Source organism: Anomaloglossus baeobatrachus, chromosome 1, assembly GCF_048569485.1.
Source record: "Anomaloglossus baeobatrachus isolate aAnoBae1 chromosome 1, aAnoBae1.hap1, whole genome shotgun sequence".
Lineage (NCBI taxonomy): Eukaryota > Metazoa > Chordata > Amphibia > Anura > Aromobatidae > Anomaloglossus > Anomaloglossus baeobatrachus.
The window spans coordinates 371079246-371102066 of record NC_134353.1 but is presented as its reverse complement, the minus strand read 5'-3'; the positions used below and the strand labels follow the sequence as shown (position 1 = coordinate 371102066).

General features: G+C 44.6%; 1 protein-coding gene across 1 annotated transcript in view; it reads right to left on the bottom strand.

Annotated features, from left to right (window-relative positions):
* Positions 1-19318, bottom strand: part of SH2D4A (SH2 domain containing 4A) — a 164918-nt gene extending 145600 nt beyond the window's left edge. The window contains exons 1-2 of the mRNA XM_075337814.1: positions 19219-19318; positions 7963-8316 (exon numbers count right to left, since the gene is read on the bottom strand). Of these exons, the coding sequence (XP_075193929.1) occupies positions 7963-8143 (181 nt within the window). The 5' untranslated portion in view covers positions 8144-8316; positions 19219-19318. The remainder of the gene's footprint in view (positions 1-7962; positions 8317-19218) is intronic.
* Between the last annotated feature and the right edge of the window lie 3503 nt (positions 19319-22821).

Genomic DNA, 22821 nt, shown 5'->3' with positions numbered 1-22821 from the left:
ATCTGATGTTGCTTGGTCTCCCAGTAACGCCACAGCCATCTTTGTTGTGGTGTTACTGGAATTGGATTGGGCGCACAGTGTCATGTACATACATGTTGCTGCAGCTTCCGGGAACGATACATATATAGTCACTGGGTTCCAGCTCCACGGAGAGGAGAGAGAGAGAGAGGGAGAGTGAGAGAGAGAGATTCTGCCTTTTCCCATCCATTTTGACCTTTTCCTTAGTCATCCAGCTCACTGTTAGGTCCAATGTGAAATTATTCGGGTTTCCCATGGACTTACATTGCGCGTCGAATATTCGCGAATAGTCGAATAGTGGTGAACTATTTGTCGGTTATTTGCGAAGTCGGATATTTTGGTATTCGATCATCCCTAATAATTATCCATTTGTACAAGTCATATTCTTTTCAACTTTACAGATGGTGTTATGTTTGCATAAAAAAAAATCTGTTGAAATTTTATTCATTGAATTCATTATTCCCTCTACCCGAGAAATGTTCTCCGTGCCATTGGATGCAGCACAACCCCAAAGAACTATTGATCCACCCCCATACTTAACGGTTGGTGAGAAATTCTTTTCCTGAAATTCTATGCCCTTTTTTCTCTACACATTCCTGTGATCATTGTGGCCAATCAGTTCTATTTTAACCTAATTGATCCACAGGACTTGTTTCCAAAATGTATCAGCCTTGTTTATATGTTCTTTTGCAAACTTCTGCCACTGAATTTTATAATGACGGCACAGAAGAGGTTTTCTTCTGATGAGTCTTCCATGAAGGCCATATTTGTGTAGGTGTCTCTGAACAGTAGAACAAACTCCAGTCTAAATGTTCCAGAAAAGTCTTTTGCAGTCAGGCAGGAATTCCAATTTGTAACTCTAGCAATCCTATGAGCAGCTCTCACAGAAATATTGCTTGGTCTTCCAGATCTTATCTTAACTTTCATTGTTCCTGTTAACTGTCATTTCTTAATTACCTTTCAAACTGAGGAAAGGGCAACTTGAAATTGCTTTGCTATCTACTTATAACCTTCTCCTGCTTTGTGGACAATTTTCCTTTTCAGAGTGCTAGGCAGCTGCATAGAAGAATCCATGGATGTTGTTTTTTGGCACAAGGTAAGAGGATGTTTTTTATAAAGCTCTGAAATTTGATTCACCCAGCCCTTTCTAACGACGATGGTGAACAAGCCATAACACGTACAGGCTAATTAAGTTCTGAAACCATGGTCAAAGTCATCTGAGCACACAAATCTCCAAGGGTGCCCAAACCTTTGCATCAGCTCATTTTCCTTTTTGTAATTTTTAAAATGTAAAAAATTATTTTTTTTTGCCTAAAATACAATGGAAATGTGTCTTGTTTATCTTCATTCTTTTTAGAGATCATTTCATCTTCAACTTGCTTAACTGTTCACAATAGCAGTAATTTTGACCAGGGGTGCCCAAACATTTGCATGCTACTGTACATACAGTAGTCATATACCATGCCCATATCCTAATCCACAGTGTAAATAATCACTGAATTTCTGTACATGAGTATTATTACACAAATTTTTCAGCAGCCTTGGCTTAGGTCCACATCAGACAGAACTCCCACATATCAGTAGCTAAATACCAGTTATATGAGGATTTTATTATAGATGTGGGGTAAAATGTGAGCAAATCTGGCCTAAAAATACAGTAAGTCCTATTTTTATCTGGGTTTGACATACAGTAGCCTAAAATTTATCTCCTTTCCAAATACTATTCTTCTCTCACATTTTACACTTCTGGTTAAACCAGTTACTGTTACTCAAAATAACTTTCACACAAGCCTTCGAGCAATGTACTTTCACCAATAATTCAGCATGTGATACACCTTCCTTATTGGGAAGCCAAATGTTTCCCACAGTAATAAAAGTCTTTATCCTTTTTATTCTTATATAGATTACACATTAGTTTAGAACATTAAAGGGGTACTCTCAAGTTTGGAAGTTATCCCGTATAAATGGGATAGATGTTAACTTCTCGATTGCTGGAAGTCCAACTGCTGGGACCCTCACAGATCATGAGAACTGGCTTGTGTGAATGGAGGGGTTGTCGATTGTGCCCACCTTTGCTCCATTTATTCTTATGGGGCTGCTGAACACGAAAAGAACACAGCACTCAGCTATCTCCAACAGTCACAGCAAGAATTAATGGAGCGTTAGTCTGCATGACAATGGGTATAGGCAAGTCATTAAAGAAAGTACCTAACGCACCCATTCCCTACCCTGAACAAAATAATCAGACTGCGCACTAAGATGATTTAATTGGCCACAGCTGCATTTATTATAACAAACATCATAGACATAACACATTTGACCTAAAGAGACCCAGAAGATGGTTCTCGAAGTCCCTGACCTGCGAACAGGTCTACTCAAACCATAGCTCAGTCTGATATTTTTTACCTCCAGCCATTCAGCTCAGAGGCACCAGTTAAACAATCTGGCTTCATTTAACACAAGCCCCATCTCACGGCCCATCCAAGCCTAAACCGGAAATCCCACTACCTGCCACCATATAAAGAAGTCCATTTAAGGGGTCCAAAACCTTGTGAGCTGCCCCCCACTGCTCCGCCACTAACTACAAAACACCAACTTTGAGGACCCTCCTCCCCTTTCCACACTGCTATGACAATGTAAGAAAATAATAAGTGCTCCCCAATATCAGAAAAACTTACTCAACAACCATTCTCAATTAACTCCTGAATTCCAATAACAAGAAAAAATGAGAGGGTGGGTGGAAGATTGCTGCCTATCTTAATGGACACTCCCTTATGAACCCCACCATTAACCCCTCCCCTTCCTCTAACTCTCCCATTGCTGTTTCAAGTCTCCTGCTTCTACACCCTATTTTAACCCCTTACTGAAAACCAATGCCCCACTCCATGTAAATTCCCCCCTGTCATGTCAGCCTCCCTTAAATGGCGGGGGCCCAGTACGGCCTCGTTTCATCGACCAGTATTCCATTCACACGGAGCTCTTCACAGCACCAATTTTTGGGACTCTATGTTTACCTGGTGCTGGTAAGGGACAACTGGTATGTTCTTTCTCAGGAGCTGAGGGAGGGTAATTGCTGGTGGCATATAGTAGTGCACACCACCTGCACTTATAACGAAGTTGAATAACTAAGCCAGATAGATATCCAGAGAAGGGTACAAATTTGGATGTATCACTCACTGGCGAAAATATGAATGTTAAAAATTAAAATAGGAGTTTCAATTCAAATGAACAAATATCATATATCTGGATAATTGATTTTCTACATTGACTGTCGTTCTCTCTGATTATTCCAATAAATATCTCTGAACAAACCTGTGCTAAATACACAGCATTTCTTTTTAGCAGACTTCCTGTTTTTAGGTCATAATAGGCCTTCTATGAGTCACTTCTTCAAACAAGTTGTAAGTTTTGGTTTTAGTGACTATTTTGTGGAGGTGATAGCTGTTTTGATGGATTACATGTTAAAGGGAACCTGTCACCAGATTTGGGGACTATAAGCTGCGGCCACCACCAGTGGGGTCTTATATACAGCATTCTAACATGCTGTATATAAGAGCCTAGACCGCTGTGTAGAACGTAAAAATCACTATAAAATGAATAGAAACAGCCGGGCACTGCAGCCACAGGTAAGTACTCACAGATCGCAGCTCTGCTGATTAACGGACTTCCAGCAGTTCCCGGTTGTACTCATCCGGCGTGGCAGAAGAAGTCGAATGAATCCAAAAGAAAGGAAGGCAGCACTTCACGATGGGGTTATGCAGCTTTAATGTGCAATTGTAGATAAATTACAACATGAGTGGGGAGGGGGAAATGCAGGTACGCCGGACAACACTATAAAAATCACTTTATAATACTTACTTAAACGATCGCTGCGGTGGAGTTGGGTCATATGGGCGTCTCGGTTCTCCGATGCCGGCGCCTTCTCTTTTGGCCATCTTTGTCGTCCTTCTTCTGAAGCCGGGTGCCTACGTCATCCACACTTGCCGGCATTGCGGTCCTGCGCAGTGTGTATGACGTAGGACGCGTCATGAACCCGGCTTCGGAAGGAGGACGAAGATGCCCGAAAGAGGAGGCGCCAGCACCTGAGAACGGAGATGCTCAAATGTCTCTATTCCACCGCGGTGACCATTTAGATAGGTATTATAAAGTGATTTTTTTCGTTCTACACAGCGGCCTGGGCTCTTATATACAGCATGTTAGAATGCTGTATATAAGAGCCCACTGGTGGTGGCCGCAGCTTATAGTCACCAAATCTGCTGACAGGTTCCCTTTAAACTTAATCAGCACTTAAACTGGTCCATTAAGCCATGCAAAAACGTGGCCTGAAATGATAAATTATGTTATTTTTACATCATGTGTATTCTCAGCTGCATGTATATAACTAATCAGGAATAAAGATGATACCACATACACTATGGGGAAAAGGCAAACTGAGTGAGGCAGTGTGCTGCTCTGAGAAATGTTCTTATTGAGAACCTTAGGTCCTGATATTCATGTGGATGGTTTTTACTCATACCGTACACCTAATGATTGTTGCAGTATAAGTATACCCTCTTAATGGTAACGGAATTCCCCAAAGCCATGGTGTCTATAAGCAGGATAATGTTCTCCGCCAGACTACAAAAATGTTCAGGAATGGTCTGTGGAAAATGACAGAGAGCTCAAGGTGTTGACATTTTTCCAAAATACCGAGATCTCAATCTATTAAAGCATATGTTTGATTTTTCGGAAAAACAAGTCCAAACCATGGAGACACTATCTTGTAATTTCAAGGTTTCAAAGGATGGGCTAATAAGTTGGTGATGCCAGATACCACAGGACACCTTTAGGCCTTGTTCACACACTGCGGCTTTACCCGCGTTTTTTTTTTGCGGTTTTTCTGCAGAAATTTCTGCAGAAAATGGATGTAAACTTTCTGCAGACATTCCCCAGAAAAACCTATGGAAAAAAAATAGCTGTGCACACACTGCGTTTTTTTTCTCAAGAACATTCTTTCTGAAGAATTTCTTGAGGCCTAAAACACACTTCTGCATAAAAAACATGCGTGTCTCACATTCTGTTTTTCGGGTCCGTGTTCCGTTTTTTATGGACGTTTCTCCGGTACGTATGATATCCGTGTGATGGTGTATGCTAGCCGTGTGTGCGTGTGGAATGGCTTTGTATGCGTACGTGTAATGTCTGTGTGAAATGATCCGTGTGTGTCATGCTCAATGTCGTTGATGCATGTCGGCTGACAGCAGACAGAGTTGCATGATGAGAATGAACTCAGGTGAACTTCACCCGACTTCATTGTCATACCGCGGCTCTGTCTGGGTGTCGCGTACTGATTAGCGGTCACCCGTGAAGGACTCACCGGTGACCGCTAATCCCCTGAGTGACTGAAGTGAGTAGCGCGATTTGCGCTGCCATCACTCAGGCTACCCGCGGCCAGCTGGAGTCCTCCCCCCGAGACTGCAACTCACCTGTGACTTCATCGCTGTCACTCAGGCGACTTGCTGTCACAATTGGAGGATCCAGCGGTGGCCGCGAGTTACCTTAGTGACATCATCACTGATCGCACTACTCACCTCAGTTGCTGTGTGAAGCTGACAGGTGCGGCGGTGTTCTTCTGCAGCTCCTGTCACCTTCATGTAGCAGAGCTGGAAGCGACGCGGGACCTCCGTGGATTACGGCGGACATTGATGTGTTTTGGGGGCTTAATAAAGTGGTGAACGAGGGTATTTTTTTTAGTGTTTTTTATTGCAAATAAAGGATTTTTCGTTGTATGTGTTTATTAACTTTAAATTACAGGTTAATCATTGGGGGTGTCTCATAGATGCCTGCAATGATTAATCTAGGACTTAGTGGCAGCTATGAATTGCTGCCATTAACTCCTTATTACCTCGATTGTCAACGCACCAGGGCAAATCGGGAAGAGTCGGGTAGAGTGGATGGATGCGGCAATTCTGGGCGGCTGCTGGCTGATATTTTTAGGCTAGGAGGCTCCCCAAAACGTGGAGCTCCCCATCCTGAGAATACCAGCCTTCAGCCGTATGGCTTTACCCTGGCTGGTATCAAAATTAGGGGGGACCGCACGTCGGGTTTTTTTTAATTAATTAATTAATTATTTATTTTACTGCACAGTATATACCCGCCCACCGGCGGCTGTGATTGGTTGCAATGAGACCGCTGTCACTCAGCGTGTGGGCGTGTCTAACTGCAACCAATCATAGGCACCTGTGGGCGGGGGAAGCATGGAATAGTAGATTGATTAATGAGCGGCCGGCATTTTCAAATTAATTGAAGCCGCGCATCTTTGGCACAGCTGTTCTTCGCCGCGCTGATGATCGGGGATCGGTGAGTATGCGACAGGGGAAGATACAGACCGAGCGCCAAAGGGATGATGACTGAGAACAGCAGAAAAAAAGGTAAGTAGACTGACATTTAACAAAAAACCCCCCAAAACCCGACATCGTTCGTTTTAAAGCGCACACGGACGGTACGTGCTGAACACGGACATGCTACATGTGCCGTCCGTGCAGGCACGGACCCATTGACTTTAGTGGGTCCGAGCCTGCGTGCTGACCGCCAAAAACGGACATGTTGGCCATGTGGGAAAACGCACACACATACTAACCACACGGACACACGTTCCGTGTGATTTTACGTGTGTGTGCCATCTACCATAGGGTAACATTGGTCAACGTGTCTCTGTGTCTCTGGTACGTGAAAAACGTACCAAACAGGTACCAGAGGCACGGATGTGTGTTGCAGGCCTGAGAAAAAGAATGAGCATGTCACTTCTTTTCTGCAGGTACCTGCGGTTTTTGCCATAGATAATGGTAAAAAACCGCAGGGACCAACCTGCGGAAAAATCGCACGAAAAACACATCAAAACTGCGGTAAAACCGCATGTGGTTTTTGGTGTGGTATTGGTGCGGTTTTTGACCACAAGTGCGGTAATCTTTCAGACTCTCAAGGAATTTCTTCAGAAAAATCCTTTTTCTAGTGTGAACAAAGCCTAAAGCCCGCTTTACACGGTACAATATATCTTACGATGTGTCGGCGGGGTCACGTCGTAAGTGACGCACATCAGGCATCGTAAGGTACATTGTAGTGTGTAACAGCTATGGGCGATTGTGAATGAACGGTAAAACGTTCATCGCACGCACGTCGTTCATTCCTCATGAATTGAACGTCAGGTTGTTCATCGTACCCGGGGTAGCACACATCGCAGTGTGTGACACCCCGGGAACGATGAACAGATCTTACCTGCGTCCTGCGGCTCCCGGCCAGCAATGCGGAAGGAAGGAGGTGGGCGGGATGTTTACGTCCCGCTCATCTCCGCCCCTCCGCTTCTTTTGGCCGGCTGCCGCGTGACGTCGATGTGACGCCGAACGTCCCTCCCACTCCAGGAAGTGGACGTTTGCCGCCCACATCGAGGTCGCATGGACGGTTAAGTACGTGTGACGGGGGTTAATCATTTGAACATGCCGCACATACAATGGGGGTGTTGCAAATCGCATACGATATCGTATGCAGAATCGTAACATGTAAAGCAGGCTTTAGATGGTTTGTAGAAGTAATGCCTTGACATGTCAAAGCTATTTTTGCAGCTCGAGGGTAACTTTCACAATACTGAGTAATGTTAGGGCTCGTCAATGTATGGAAATATTAATATATCACTTAAAGTTTAAACTAAAAGATATAAAATGAGGTTTTATGCAAAACTTTAGTGCAGGTTGGTCAACTGAAGCAGTGATTTTCTTGGATGACTTGAGTAACACTTATATTTTTGCTTTAATTCTATAATTTAGTAATATTTTAGGAAAAGAAAAAAGCTGAACTGCAGATACAAATATACAGAGAACTTTACACATTATTCCAAATAAATATGTCCCTTGATGAAAAAGACCTGTGGGTTACACACTGTTACCTGCATGTTGTATCTGTTTTAATTCCTACCTTTTTTGGGCTTTTGACTTTTCTGGGGTTTTTCCTTCCGTTCACAGTTTGCTTCTCTCTCTTTCCATCGTCTTACTTGTTCTTCCCTCATCTTAAAGAACAGAATTTGTTTCTGTTCTTCACTAAGTTCTGCCAGAAGTTCTGGATCAATGTACATATCGGCTAATATTTGTTTAAGCATGGCTGCTGTCTCTTATAAACACTTAAATAGGAAATCCTTAAACGCTAATTCCAAGAAATGTCTGTTAAATTCCAGTGGATTTAATTAAAAATAGAGATGTTCTCGTCAAAAGATCAAGATATACATGCACAATGTGGGATCCATGATGGAGTATTAATGTAACATTTTCATTCCTGAAAGAAAAAAAAAATGTTACTACTTTATAACATTTAAAACAGTAAGAATTAAAGGGATGACTGATAGGTCTCTTCCTATACAGACATGCAGGGAGAGACCTGTCACTTCAGAGGAGAGGGCGGGGAGAAGCCGCGAGGAACCCACTTGTCCAACTATTCTACTCTGCAGCTCAGTAGCTGGTGGCGTTTAAAGTATGTTTTTCTGTGAAATGCCACAGAATTTCAAAATCAAACATACCTGGCTCAAATTATGGAGCCAATATATTATACATACTGCCCGTAGATCAGGCAGCATGTATCAGCTGTCAGGTTCTGCCACCATGTGATTACAGATACATCAGGTACGAGTAGTCCCCCAATGAGCGACGCAACACAAAGAAAACACAATACAATGTTGAGCCCTGGCGCTAGGGAAAGGGGAGCAGGCACACCTCGTAACAATCACTTAAGGTTGATCCCTGCACTCCCTAATGTCCCTGTCCCCCCCCCCCCCCCCCCCCGTGCACTAATCATGTGCCTAAGTCCTTGCTGGTTCTTAACTCACCCTAACTAGTGAAAGCCAGCGAGATGCTAGTCTTACCACTGCAAAGAAAACAACACAAGGTCAATAAGACAAACAGGTGGGGATAGACACAACCTTGTCTCCATTCAGATGGGAGTCTTGACTCTTCACAGGCCTCTACTTGGGATCACTGGGGCTCCCAGCGGTCGGAACCCCCAACAAGCATAAAATTATCCCATATCTACAAACCCTTTAAAGGGAACCAACCACCAGAATTTTGTTATATGAGATAAAGGCAGTGCCATACTGGCACTAGGATGCTATATTCAAGCATACCCTTTGTTGAAAGATTGGATGCTTGATTGCTGAAATATCAGTAATCAAAGTTCCAGAAATGGACTGCATCTTTGAGTGACTTGTGCAGCGGAGACGGGACTTTGTGGATCATTTCCTCGCTGTAAATTCCTCCTCCTATGTCCTCTATGGCATGCCCCCTTTTCTTTATTCAAATATCACGTTGCCATTACTGTTGTTGGCGGTGCGTGCACATTGCCACATTAATGATGTCTTCATTAAAATAGTTCCGAAGTCCGCGCATGCGTGTACCACGATCTCCGTCGCCATTTTATCGGTCTGTGGAGAAGACTATGTGCGGCATCGGAGTGTGGGTAGATTTATTTTTCTTTACATCTGCGCATGCACCCCTGCCGTTCGTAGTCTTCTCCGCAGAGTTTTCAATAACATGGTGTCGAAGATCACGGTACGTGCATGCTTGGACTTATGCACAATTTTAATGAAGACATCATTTTTGTGGCAATGCGCAAGTGCCGCCAACAGCTGCAATGGTGGCGTGGCCCGATATTTAAATACAGAAAAGGGGGCATGCCATAGAGCACGCAGGAGGAGGAATTTACACTAAGGACTCGACCCACAAAGGCCCGTCCCAATACACATGCACATCAAACGTGCAGTATATTTCTGGAACTTTGAGTACAGATATTTCACCAATAAAGCATCACATCTTTCATCAAAAGGTATGCTTGGATTCAGCATCCTAGTGCCAGTATGGCACTGCCTTTACTTTATACAGCAAAATTCTAGTGGTTGGTTCCCTTTAAGGCATTAGGTACCTTGAAATCATGGTGTGGTGCCTGTTGTTTTTTATAAGATTGTAATGTTCAAAGTATATGTGTATTGCATAAATATATCATGTAAAGTGCCTACTTATGCTGAAAGACAATTTTTAGCAAGCTTTATAGCTCAGACGCTCCTTTCCAGGGTATTTACTAGTAGGAAGAAGGAAAGGCTAAAATTGACATTGAAAGTAAGCAGCATTCATAAACCGGTAATCCTTAGACCTGCTTTTCCAAACCATTTTACTTTGGATTATGGGTTGTCCATACATAATTGCTGACCATTACAGATAAATATAGCACAACATAACATCATGTAACACAAAAAGTACCATAGTTATAGCCCTGAATAAAACCCCTCTTATTCCAGTCATCGCTGCACCATAGCAAAATTACTTTAATTATTAGGCAAGGAAGCTAGGAAAGACCATTTGGTCGTACACTCATATAATGGAACTATTATACTGTGACTCATATATCTTCTCTGGGAGAACAGAAATCAAAAGACTTGAGATTAATATGACTACTTTATAATATGCAGCCAAGAGGAATTTTGTAAAACCCAGAGTATACCTGTGCCTAAAATACTAAGTAGAGTTTGTGACAGCTTGTATGCCATCTTACTAACAAGATAAATGAACTAGTTAATAATTTCTTATTGCAGATGATAACAATGTTACTTTCCTATCTGTTAGTTTTTATGTCTTATTATTATGTTTTTTTTCCCTTTTTTTCCCACTTTCTTCCTAGTTTAAAGTGAACCTATCAGGTCCAATATGTACCCAGAACCATGAGCAGTTCTGGATACATATTGCTAATCTCTGCCTGACCGTCCCTGTATACACTAGCATAGATAAAGAGATCGTAAGAAAAAGTATTTCTAAAGCTCTTTTATCTTATGCTAATGAGTGCAGCGATTAATCGCAAAAGTGTTATATTCCCGACTGGTCCACCCTCTTAGCTTGGTAGCATGCCTACAGGGGGGTACTAACATGCTATTCAATGCCCATTGCCCAGCATCATCGGTGGCAACACACGTACCTGTCCATTGTCACCACCTCTCAGACGCCGGGTTTATGGTCAGTGCGCATGATCAAAAGTCACCGCACCTCCAGTCATGCACACTAGACCTCTCTGATGCTGGGATGCGTACACTCGTCTTCATAGTGCTCATGACCTGAAGTGCGGTGACTTCTGATTATGCGCACTGAGCCTAAACCCAGTGTCTGAGGTGGGGGCACCAGTGCGAGCGTCACCACCGATGACGCTGGGCATTGAAGAGCATGTTGTTGGGCGTGCTAACATGCTGAGAGGGCAAACTAGTCAGGGGATATAACACCCTTGCGACCAGTCCATGCCCTCATTAGCAGATCATAAAGGATCTTTAGAAATACTTTTTCTAAAGATCTCTTTATCTATGCTACTATAGCAGGGATTAGCAATATACACCCAGAACTGCTCGTGGTCTTGCGTGCATATTGTATCTGACAGGTTCCCTTTAACGTCTCATTTTAATTGATTTACTTAAGAAGAGAAAGGCAATAGGCAAAAACTCCAAAGTAGTTTTCTTTCTGCATTGCTTTGGGTCAACACACAAAAACATATTCGTAGTGCCATTAACATAAAACAATTCTCTGACTCTTCTCTCCTTCTGTTTCTCAAATATATTGAAGAATAAACTGAAAAATGTATCAAAAAGAATACAGATTCTGATGGAGAAAAACGGCAAGATCAAATCCGGCAAGATCTAAATGAACAAAAGCGGCTTGTTCTTGATGATTGCATCATTTCTGTGACCTTTCCGAAATGTATTTACTCCAATTTAGACCCATATTTTAGCCCCAGATCAAACGGTTTCATAAGACAATTAACTTAATAATAGCAATTTGAATATTGAAATTCAATCGTTCGAAAATACACATTCCCTATATTTACACTCTAACATTTATCATAACGGCTATGTAAATAATGACCGGTTGTTTTCGAAGGATGAAGAATTAGTATGTAGTTTTTCTACGTGCACATAGTAATGTATACCAATTAGCTGGGTGTGTAAATGTGTTTATCTATACAAGTGAGATTAGACTGCATGCTAAAGTAAATTGCACAATATAAAAGTAAACTGCCTTTTTGAATGTCTGCATAAAGGACCGCACATATCACAATTTTTCAACCCGGTTCACAAAATACAGATTTCAGTACAGCTTTTTGTTAGCCAAATGAATAAGTAGGACACAAAAAGTAAATTCAAGGGAAACTGCAAACAGGTATTTGTGAAGTAATCTGAGGACAGCATGATGTAGGGGTTAAAACACTGAATTCAGCAGGGTAACTTATCAGGCTGTATGCTATTGTTTACGTTTAATGAAAATTTTATCATGAACAGATTTTCACTTTCTGGAATAACAAGTTGAAAAATTTGATATAAGGGATAACTTTCCGATCACTGGGGGTCTGACCGCCATGTCCCTCATCGATCTGATAACCGTGGTGAATGGAATACAGATTGATCATGCGCATTACCTCTCGATTCATTCTTAAAAGGAGCGCTAGAGATTGCAGATGTATCTCGGGATCTATGGGGGCCACAATAGCTGGACTCACAGAGATTGGAAAGTTATAGGGGATCATTTTTAAACTTGAGAACACCCCTATAGATGTGATTTCAGTACAATGGCGGGCATTGGGCAGAGTAGTGATGTGTTGGTCGTGAACGATCTGACACAAAGATCCAGCTTACTGCAGTGACTGACAGGAGCCGGATCCCCAATGAGAGCCACTAAAATCTCCACACGGCTCTTTTTGCTGCTGAAACCCCGCCCACCTGGGGCTAAACTCCACCTACTCAATAATCTAATTGGTCACTTGTAAGTGGGCGGGGTTTAGCCACGGGTAGGCGGGGTTTTGGCGGCATTAATATAATCTTAAATATGCGTTCATCTGGGGTGAACACATATTTGACGCCTCTTCCTTCTCACAGCAAGTTGACAAACCTGGCATTTTGATGCTAAAATGGGACTTTTGAGTACAACTGGTCCCGGAACATCACTGCAATGGGATATCATCTGGGGCCATTTGCAGCCATAGGTCCTGGCCTACAGCGTGTTTTGTGGGCAATGTAGCAGTGATCTTACCTTGCTGTACAAAGACATAATGTGTATGACTAGGCCAGAGACATCTCTGCACATGCGCGCTATAAGGTTGTACGTAGGCCCAAACATGCGCAATAATGTTCCAGGCAGGAGGTCCCAGCCTAGTGTGGTGCCCCTGACCTGGTCAGGCACCACTGAGTACTGCACCCATGCTGGGACAGTACTTCCAGGTAATCCTAAAGGCCAGATGAGGTGTGTACGCACAGACACATAGCAACCAGGTCTCCCACACCTTTAGAGGGGACCCTTGAGTAGTCTCCAGAGAGGGCTAGCCTCAAATTCTTTTGAAGAGGTGTAGCAGAGGGGCTGGGAGTTAAAGTGCAGAGGTTGTCAGGAAAGGAGTGGAGCGAGCCAGTCTGGTAGTGGTGAGCGGCGGTTGCTAAGGGAAATGTGCGCTCACACTAGTCAGACCCTACGCGGTGTAGTGACAGTTCGCAGGGGAGAACGGTCACAGAGGAGTCAGAAGAAGAGGTGCTCCTTGTGACTAGGCACGTACGGGGTACAGGTCCCTAGAGCAGACTCTAGTATAACTATCTGCTAAACCTGTTGGTGAGGGGTACTACAAGTAGCTCACCAACCATACAGAGTCCGAGCCTCAGCAACAACGCAGGGACCCATAAGGAGACAGAGCCAGAAGCCATCTCACCTGGTCCACGCTGCCGGCAAACGGTCCAAAAAGGGGAGAAAGGGCAGTAGTGACTCCCTGGATAGACCCCCACGGTACTTCAGGTCAGGGGGTTATCCGAACACAGAAGTGCTAGGAAGGCGAGCGAACCTGTTACCCTCAGACAGGCCCGAAGGAGCCCCTGGTCCTACCTGGTTCATCACAGCAAAGCCCAGGTCAGCTCACAGCAACATCTGTGTGAGTAAAAATCAGCTAAGTGACTTTTGGACTCTGCCTGAGTTATTCTGGGACCTGTTATTCTACACACCTGAGCCCCTGGGGCCTGCCTCACTCACGGGAGGCCACACCATCTGACTGCAGACTCCATCAGCCCCAAACGCTCATAAAATCTGCAGTGGCGGTCATCCATATCCCTGACTGCAAGCCGTGAGTGGCGTCACGACACATTTACAAAAACTAACATACCTGTTTGCCATATTAAAAGAAGACCTTGTGGCGTCCCTGAAGTTGGATTGATGTCCCTAGGGCGACACACTAGCATAAAGTTTTTAAGTTTCTGAGTTTCTAAGATACCTTAGTGGTAAGATGAGGCGCCGAGGAATGTGTGGTGGACAGGGTGCAGCAGACGTGATGTATTTGGTTTTGTTTTCTATGATTTATGTTTATCTCTCCAGATCTCAGACCATTATGAGAGTCATTCAATTTGCATAGAAAAAAAGGGCTGCAAATTGAATTTCCCAATAAAACAATGCAATTTGGCAAATTCGAATCTCTGCTCATTTCTATAACTACAGTACATGTGCAGGAACTCTGTACATTATTAGGGCGATTCAAGGGGCATTATTACTTTTCTTGAAATACTTTGGTCAGTATTAATTGTAAAGGGGACACTCACAGGACATTATTACTTTTTAGGGCTTATCAGAGGGACAATATTATAAGTTAAGTGGGCACTTAAGGGATATTACATTTATAGAGGCACTCAATGTATTGTAAGCTTCAAAAGAACATACAGGATGATCATGCATCATTACTTTTTAGGGGATAAAATATGGGCACTATTTGTAGCTGGGCCAGATTTACATATTTCTGTGCCCTGAGCCAAAGTACATCATTCTGCCCACCCTCCCCTTGGCGCTGGTGTCACTCACTGCTCCTAACTCCGCCCCCTTACAATGTCTTCCGTCATAGTTAGAATTTACGGCAGAGATAGAAGCAGCGATCCAGCGCTGCACATACATGTCACACAGTGTCTATCACCCAACATCCAGTACGGCTTCAGAGGGGGTATCGATGCAAGAAACTGTTGTAACTGCAGCATTGCCCTCTGTGACTGAGCCTGCAACTAACCAAAACAGTGGAAGCTGTAGACATGGGCTACATAAATACCGCTCAATTTATTTAATGTATATGGATATACATTTTAAAAACAGTATTTTAAATTTTGTTGTCAACATAATACTGAAAAATGTGTTATTTCTTCTATATGTATGCCCCCCTGACTTCTGAGCCCTAGGCCATGGCCTATATTGGCCTTATGGGAAATCCGACCCTGCTTTTTAGGGCACTCACAGTACAACAATATTTTCTAAGGGCAATTTTACCATCTAGAGGGCACAAAGAAGACATTATTATAATGTAAGAAGCAAAGTGCTGAGCATTAGTATGTGGGGCACTAAGAGGATTTGGTGGCACACAGCATGTGCAGTAGCTGAGCGGCTCAGCATTGGAGTGTCAGTAGGGTAAGTAGTTTTTTACAAGCAATGATGGAGGTGGTGCTGGAAATGTGAGAAGTCAAATGTGTCTTTGTTGTGAACTTTGCAGACAAGTCGTGGCTGAAAGAATGAAAAAAGTTGTCATGACGGTCTGAGATCAATTATAAAGATGAGAAAAGTAAATGACTCCATCAGAAAGAACGTCAGCTGCCATATTCAGCTCTGAGAGAGGGTCACGAGACACATTTAGCTCTTACCCCTTACAATAGTGACACTCAGAAACCCCAGTATGACAGCCAAAGCTTTTCCACAGAACTCACCACACTGAGGCAGTATACCAATATCCAGCATTTACTATCTCCATTCAGATCTGTGCCTCTGTGTAGGGCTACTCACAAATGTTCCCATCTGGAGACCTGCTCTTCATAGCTGTTTGCAACAGTTGTGAGCCACACATCATGGGCCCGCAAGCCATATGGGGCTCCTGAGCCACAGGTTGGGGACCCCTGCTATTATATGGTCTACAGAACTGGTATCCATCACTATATGATCATTAAATGGTGGTAATATCAGTCGTGATATTTATATAGCAGTTTTTTTATTAGTATCAACATGGCCATCTGCTGAGGTTCCTCTTCACCCACTATGATTAGCATACACCTGTCAAGAGGTATGGTATGATAACTAGGAGTAGGGGGAAAATAGACTGGCCCTCAGATTAGAGACCTTAAGCTCTCCCTTATCCCAGAGATACGCCAGATGGCGGCGAGGTCTAGCCCGCCAGCATAGCCCTTACTCCTGATTAGCCCTGGTCTACACCCCTCTCCCCCACCCCTGGGGTTGGATGAGACAGGAATGAGGAATTCAACAAATACTGACAGACAGGGGAAAAGCCAAGACTCAAACTCACTGCAAGCACACACAGGGGTAAAGACAATACGTGCTCAGGGGGAAATAAACAGACAACAAGGATATTTCCACCACAAACCAAATCACATCAGTTCACCAACAGTTCACCAACCACTGGATCACCATGCATAAAGACCGGAATCGCTGGACCAAATCTAGGACTGTAATTGGCATGAGAGACCAGGCTCCACCATCTGTTAAAGGGTGGAGGCGGCTGTGATAGATCCTCAGCAACCTGTGTCCCCTGTGTCCCTCACAAGCCAGCAGGAATTAACTCCTGCTAGATGAACCACCAGTTAGCACAAAACCAGGCGACGCCTGGCTCTACACAGTAACTCTGAAGCGCACCTGAGACTCTCAGGGCACTATAGGGAACTGCATCCCCTTGGGGATACAGGACCTACCCCCTGTGACCTGGAGTACCAGTGCCGATACCACCAAAGCACAACCAAAATCCTAGTTCTCCATTCCACACTGGGCATAGAGGGTTAACCATGTAAGGGGATGGTCACCATGGAACGAGTCCCTGGGTTTAGCGGGAGGGGTCAGCAGTCAGTCTCTGGAGAGTCTAGAGAGTGTGGCATACAGGAGAGATGTGCGGACGTGCCTGAGCTGGTTCCATGTAATGGTGACCCCCTGGGGCACAGGAGAGAGGTCACCAGGTTGGGTACCAGAGATACCGCTGGGACCGGAGCACGAACGGTGCACAGGGCTCTAGGTCAATCATCAATTTCAAACGGTTTGATAAATACCTGCCCGGTGAGGATACTTTCACGAACTTCACCGAACCAAATAATCCGGGGGCATCAGCAGTAAACTAGGATCGAGGTTTGGACACTTATCTCCCCGCAGGGTCCATACTGCATGCCATACGGAGAAGGAGACTGTACCCCAAAAGGGCCCGTCGGGGCCCCCAAATGCTCCACCCTATGGGGACCCAGCCAACTGAGAGTGCTTGGGACAGAGCAACCTGGGTCACTACATTGACACTGGTCCTCCAAGGGACCTGAACCAGCAACCCCTGTGTCCACAGTGAGTAGAGACTGTTAAAGACAACCTGGCGTGGTCTCCATTATTACCTACGTTACGTGTCCCAGGCACAGCCCTACCTGCGGAGGGCCTAACACCATTGCTGCAATCACCACCAGCTCTGGGAGTACCCACATTCAGCAGCGACGGTTCTCCATCGTTAACCGCAACACACAGGTGGCGTCACATGACAATAAATCTTATCACCCCTGTAAATATCCCTCCTTACAAAAGGGGCCCAGGGCACGGAACTGGGCAACGGCCACCAAAGTGACATTCCAAATTACAAGTACTGCCCGGGTCCGAGTACCCGCTTCCCTGGGCGACACAAATCAACAGCACCAGGTGTCATGTCAGACTCTGCAGTGTTAAAAGAGTCTGAAGATGCCAAGACACCTGATAATATTAGAGCAGAACACCACATGACAGCACCTTGTAAACATGGATACCTAGGTTAGGGGCCCACTCAGATGTGTTTTGTCACCCACCCCTATGCTGAACCCTTGGCTATGCCTCTCGTCATACCACAGACAGTTAGAGAGCAGGGTTGATGAGAGCCTAGGTGCTTAGTGCATAAATGTTGAGAATACTTTGATGACTCAATAAATAACTAAGGCTAATCAGCTGCATTAAATCATTACATAATTAATAATAATAATTAATAATAATTAATTCCAATCACCAAGCACAATGTTTTAGGAGAAATGCTTTAAAAAAATAATACTCCTCTATTCTGGGGCAGTGAAAATGTGATTTGTGGAGTCAGAAATCACTCATGTCTACCTAACATTGTGATGGACAAGTCTTGGTTCGGTGACTATATTGTGCCTTTTGTAAAGTTTGCTGGAGGAAGGAAATTGTTATGGGGTTCTTTTACAGGGATTGGCCTAACCCCCTTTGTCCAATGAAGAGAAATATTAATGCTTCAGCATATCAACACTTTTTGGATATCTACATTCTTCCAAATTTGTGAGACCTGTTTGGGAAATGACCTTTTCTATTCCTAGAAGACTCTGCCCTAGTGCACGAAACAAAGTCCATAAACACATGGTTGGGTAAGTATGCTGTGGAAGAACATGGCAAACCCTGACCTTACTACCATTGAACACCTTTGGGATAAACTAGAATGGAGATTGCGAGACAGGCCATCTTGTCCCACTTCAGTGTCTTAACTCATAATTGATCTTCAGGATGAATAGGCAACAATTCCCTTAGACAACTTCTCCAAAATCCTGTAGAATACTTTCCCTAAAGAGTGGAAGCTGTTTTACTTGCAAAGGGGGAAGGGACAAACTTTTGTCCATATGTGTCTCTGCACAGCACATTTGCACTAATGCTTCTAAGGACACCCTTCATGTCTCATCGTATTTGCACAAGAATGGGAATTTAGAGAATGTTACGAGTTTGTTGAAGTTACATACTTTTCTGTTAGGTACACCCCATATTAAACTTCATCTGTAACACAGCAGAATTCCAGCATTACATTGGCAAAAGTTCAGAACAATACATATCCAAAGGAATGGGCGAGGCGACTTGATTTACCTCTTACAGAATCAGATTCGCAGAAGTCAGAAATTAGAGTCAAGATTAACTCAATTAATTAGACAGTTAAAATGTAGTAGAGCTATATGACATTAACTTTTTAAGGCACCTAACGTCTTGACACTTCTACACATGTATCAACCGATGAGATATATCAGTAGTCGCTATTTGGTTTTAGAAGTTTTAAGTAGAAATTTAGTTCTATGGATCAAACAAATGGTGAGCACAAAGAATGGAAGCATTAGCGCATAAGTCAAAGTACTTAGGAAAACAGCTAAGATGTTGTACTTACCAGATCTATTTTTGTTCTGTGAGCAAAATTCTGTCACTGACAAAACAAACTGAGCACTGAAGGAAGTACACATGAATCCTACATTGCAAGGCTGGGCATGAATACCTTGAATCTACATATCCACACCCTTTACACAAGGCTTGTAGCCGCTAACAATACTGTGGGATCTTTAGGTTGTCTTTTTAGTCATAAGCGCCACCTGGTGTATGATTGTGGAGTTACAATGTTCACTAAACCTTGCACATGACATGATATTTATATAATACTAGTAGATAGCCCGTCACAGGACGGTGAGTATAGTAGAAATTACAGGTACTATATAGAAATACCCTTTGAGTGGTGTTCCTGCTACTTCAATGTGGGAGATGAATACTGAGGAGACAAACACACAGTTTAACGGTAGCAGGAGTGGCCCTCCGCAATACTGCTGAGTGCAGGCAACAATGAAGACAGTTTGGATGCTGTGGCTTGCTTCCCTCTCTCTACTCCATCCCGCTTGGTACCACCAAATCACACTACATTACTGTACACCGCTTCGATGACTGAGTGTAGCATGAGCAGGCCTACGCTACACTGGTGTGAGGTGACATAGTATTGTTCTCCCTCGACCACCTCCTCCAACTGAAGAGTGTGAGCAACAGTTTCATCTACCTGTAAATAGGTGTCAATAGGCCCTTAATCAAGGCTTTCTGGCTAGGATGGGAGAGTTTCTCAAATTTCCTGGTTGAAGGTTGGAACAGTATTATACTGTAAACATGCTCACCTATTTATTTTGCTTTTCACTGGTTGTTTATGACTGTATATGGTAACCACCTGACTAGTCTAGGGGGCTAGTATGTGGCCATTAGACTCTGCTCTCTACACTAAACTTCTTACCTCTCCTCCTTTTGTGGGGAGAATGGCTTTAGCCGGGGCTCCTAGCTCCACCAGGGTAGTAGCCCAGTGGATGTTAGGCACACAACCGGCTCTCGTTAGGCTTCGACGAATGAAGACCACTGACCCCTGACCCTTGCTGTGGCCTTCTGCTACAGATAGATGGTTAAAGATTTAATGGGGGCACTTCTCCTTTTTGAGTGGGCTGCGATAGACTGCATACTAGTGCACCTTTTTAATTCACTGCCACATTTCCATGAAGATGGGTGGAGAGCACAATTTTGGTTTTCCAATGAAAAGAAATAAAAATAGATATCAAGTTACTCTATGTTTGCCCACATATATAGATAAATGCCTTATCGTTTCATGTGGTCATCCAACCACATGATCATAGTACTTTGGTTACTAACAGACACAATATAAGGCAGTAGTGTCCAATCTGCGGCCCAGGGGCTGCATGCGACCCAGGAAGGCAATGAATGCGACCCAACAAAAAAATCGTAAATTCACTTGAAGTATCTACATTTTTTGGGGACATTATTGTGTCGTAATGTTGTCAAGCCCCGCAGGTGTTGTATCAGTGCATACCTTCAGGGACTCCACGTAGCTGGTGCTGGTCACAGGTAGGGAATCTTCAGTTTTGATCGTGACGCCACTCTCAGATTTGCGGTCAGAGGGGACCGCCACTGCAGATTAGGAGGCACCTGGGGCTGATGGTGGGTGCAGTCGGGTGTAGTAGCCTCCTGAGAGTGAGGCAAGCCCCAGGGCCCTTTGTAAAGCTGTAGTACCACAAGTCGCAGAATGACCACACACAGGCAGAGTGTCTTTCAGGGTTTTTACTCACTTCAGGTGGCAGGGTGAGTAACCCGGGCGTAGCTGGGATGAACCAGGTGGGAACCAGGTATCCTTCCGGCTGACTGTATGAGGGTGACTACAAACTCGCCTTCCTTAGCCCTTGGTGGTTTGGGGTGACCCCGACTTTGAGTCCCTATGGGGGTCACCCAGGGAAGATGCTCCAAGCCTCTCTCCCCTTCTTGTTTTGCCGTGTGCTTGTTCCCCGGGCCAGGCCACTCCAGCCTCTTGCCTCCTGTGACCTATGGGCCCTACTTGCGGTTACGTGGCTGCGGCTTTTGGTTGTTTTGGTGTGGGCTGTAAGAGCCCCACACCGGCAGGTTTAGCAGGGAAAGGTGAATCTATCCTCGCTTCGGGATCTGCCGCCCGGTTGGACCTGGTGCTCTCTAGAAGTCTCCTTACTTCCCACCCCGTGCACTCTCTAGCTGAAGCTGGCTTTCAGGCAGCACTCCTAGTTGACCGTTCTCCCCCGTCTGTAGCCACTGCGCGGGCGCTGTTAGACAGCATCAGCCCCACAGGTCTGCTCCTCACTGAGCCCTCTGGAGTCCTCTGCTCTAACTGACTCACTGCTCCTCCTCTCCTGTTCTTGCCTACGCCACCTAGCAACCAGACTCTCCACCACACCCCTTGAGAGGAGATGGAGGCTTTTAACCCCCTGCCACTATTCCAGTGGAGGTATAGGCTTTGCCCCCTCCTGGGATCCCCAGGGGTCCTCTCATGGGTACATGTGTGAGACCTGATCACTATGCGCCTGTGTTCCACACCCCGGTCAGCCTTCTGGATTACCTGTATTGTACTGTCCCCAGCATGGGTGCAGTACTCAGTGGTGCCTGACCAGGTCAGGGGCGCCACATTCCCCCTTAGTTATCACCAGCACGTCCTCGGGCTGCAAGACAACATTTTAAAATGCATAAAACGTTAAAACATGTAAAACATTTAAAAGCACCAGGTATCAGACATCACCACCCTCCACCCACAAGTCCGTTAACCCACCCAAAACCCTCTCAGGAGGCAGGTCACCGGTCCTGTTGGTAACCAGGTCTGGGCCATCCGTTTCCCCAGACCTTTCCTCCAATCTTCCTCTCCCGTTGGCCGCGACTTCAGCCACTTCTGGCAGGATGTAGAGGCGGCTTTCATGGGCTGGTGGTTTCAGGGTATACCTGGCCTGGTGGATCCGCGCCTTCAGCCTCTTCTGGCAGGATGCAGAGGCGGCCTCCACAGTTGGTACTGACCAGGTACCCTCTTTGTGGTGGTGAGCCAAGGCCCCATAAACAGGCGTGCTCTCTGGTCGCAGGTGAGCCAAGGCCCTTTTCTACGGACGGGCCCCCCTGGTTGCAGACAAGCCAAGCCCCTAAACAGGCTGGCCCTGGTGGTGGTGCCACTGGTGTAACTATTTACACTGCGAGAGTTTGTGGCTATAGCAAGTTCATAGCCTTAAGTTTATTTCTCACAATAGTTTTTGTGGGCGCATTTCTTTAACGTTGCAAACAAAACTTTCAAAACTTTAACTTCTGTACTTCTTTTCTGTACTTTACTTTACTCCTCTTTTTCACTAGGGCGAGGGCACGTCGGGCACTGGCACCTGTGACTTTCCTGCTCTTTGTCTCTGTCTTCATCTGTGGTTGCCTCATCTATAGGTTCTGTGTCTTTCCTTTCTTGGTCTGCATCTGATTCCTTTTCTGTATCTGTTTCTTTATCTCTGTCTTGTCTTTCTTGTCTTTCTTGTCTTTCTTGTCTTTCTTGTCTTTCTTGTCTTTCTTGTCTTTCTTGTCTTTCTTGTTGCAGGGGATGGCTGTAAGGTTTGTTGGGACATAGCGTTACGTCCAGAGCATACAATCCTCTTTCGCCTTGATGCAGGGTGAACTGAACGGAATCTCC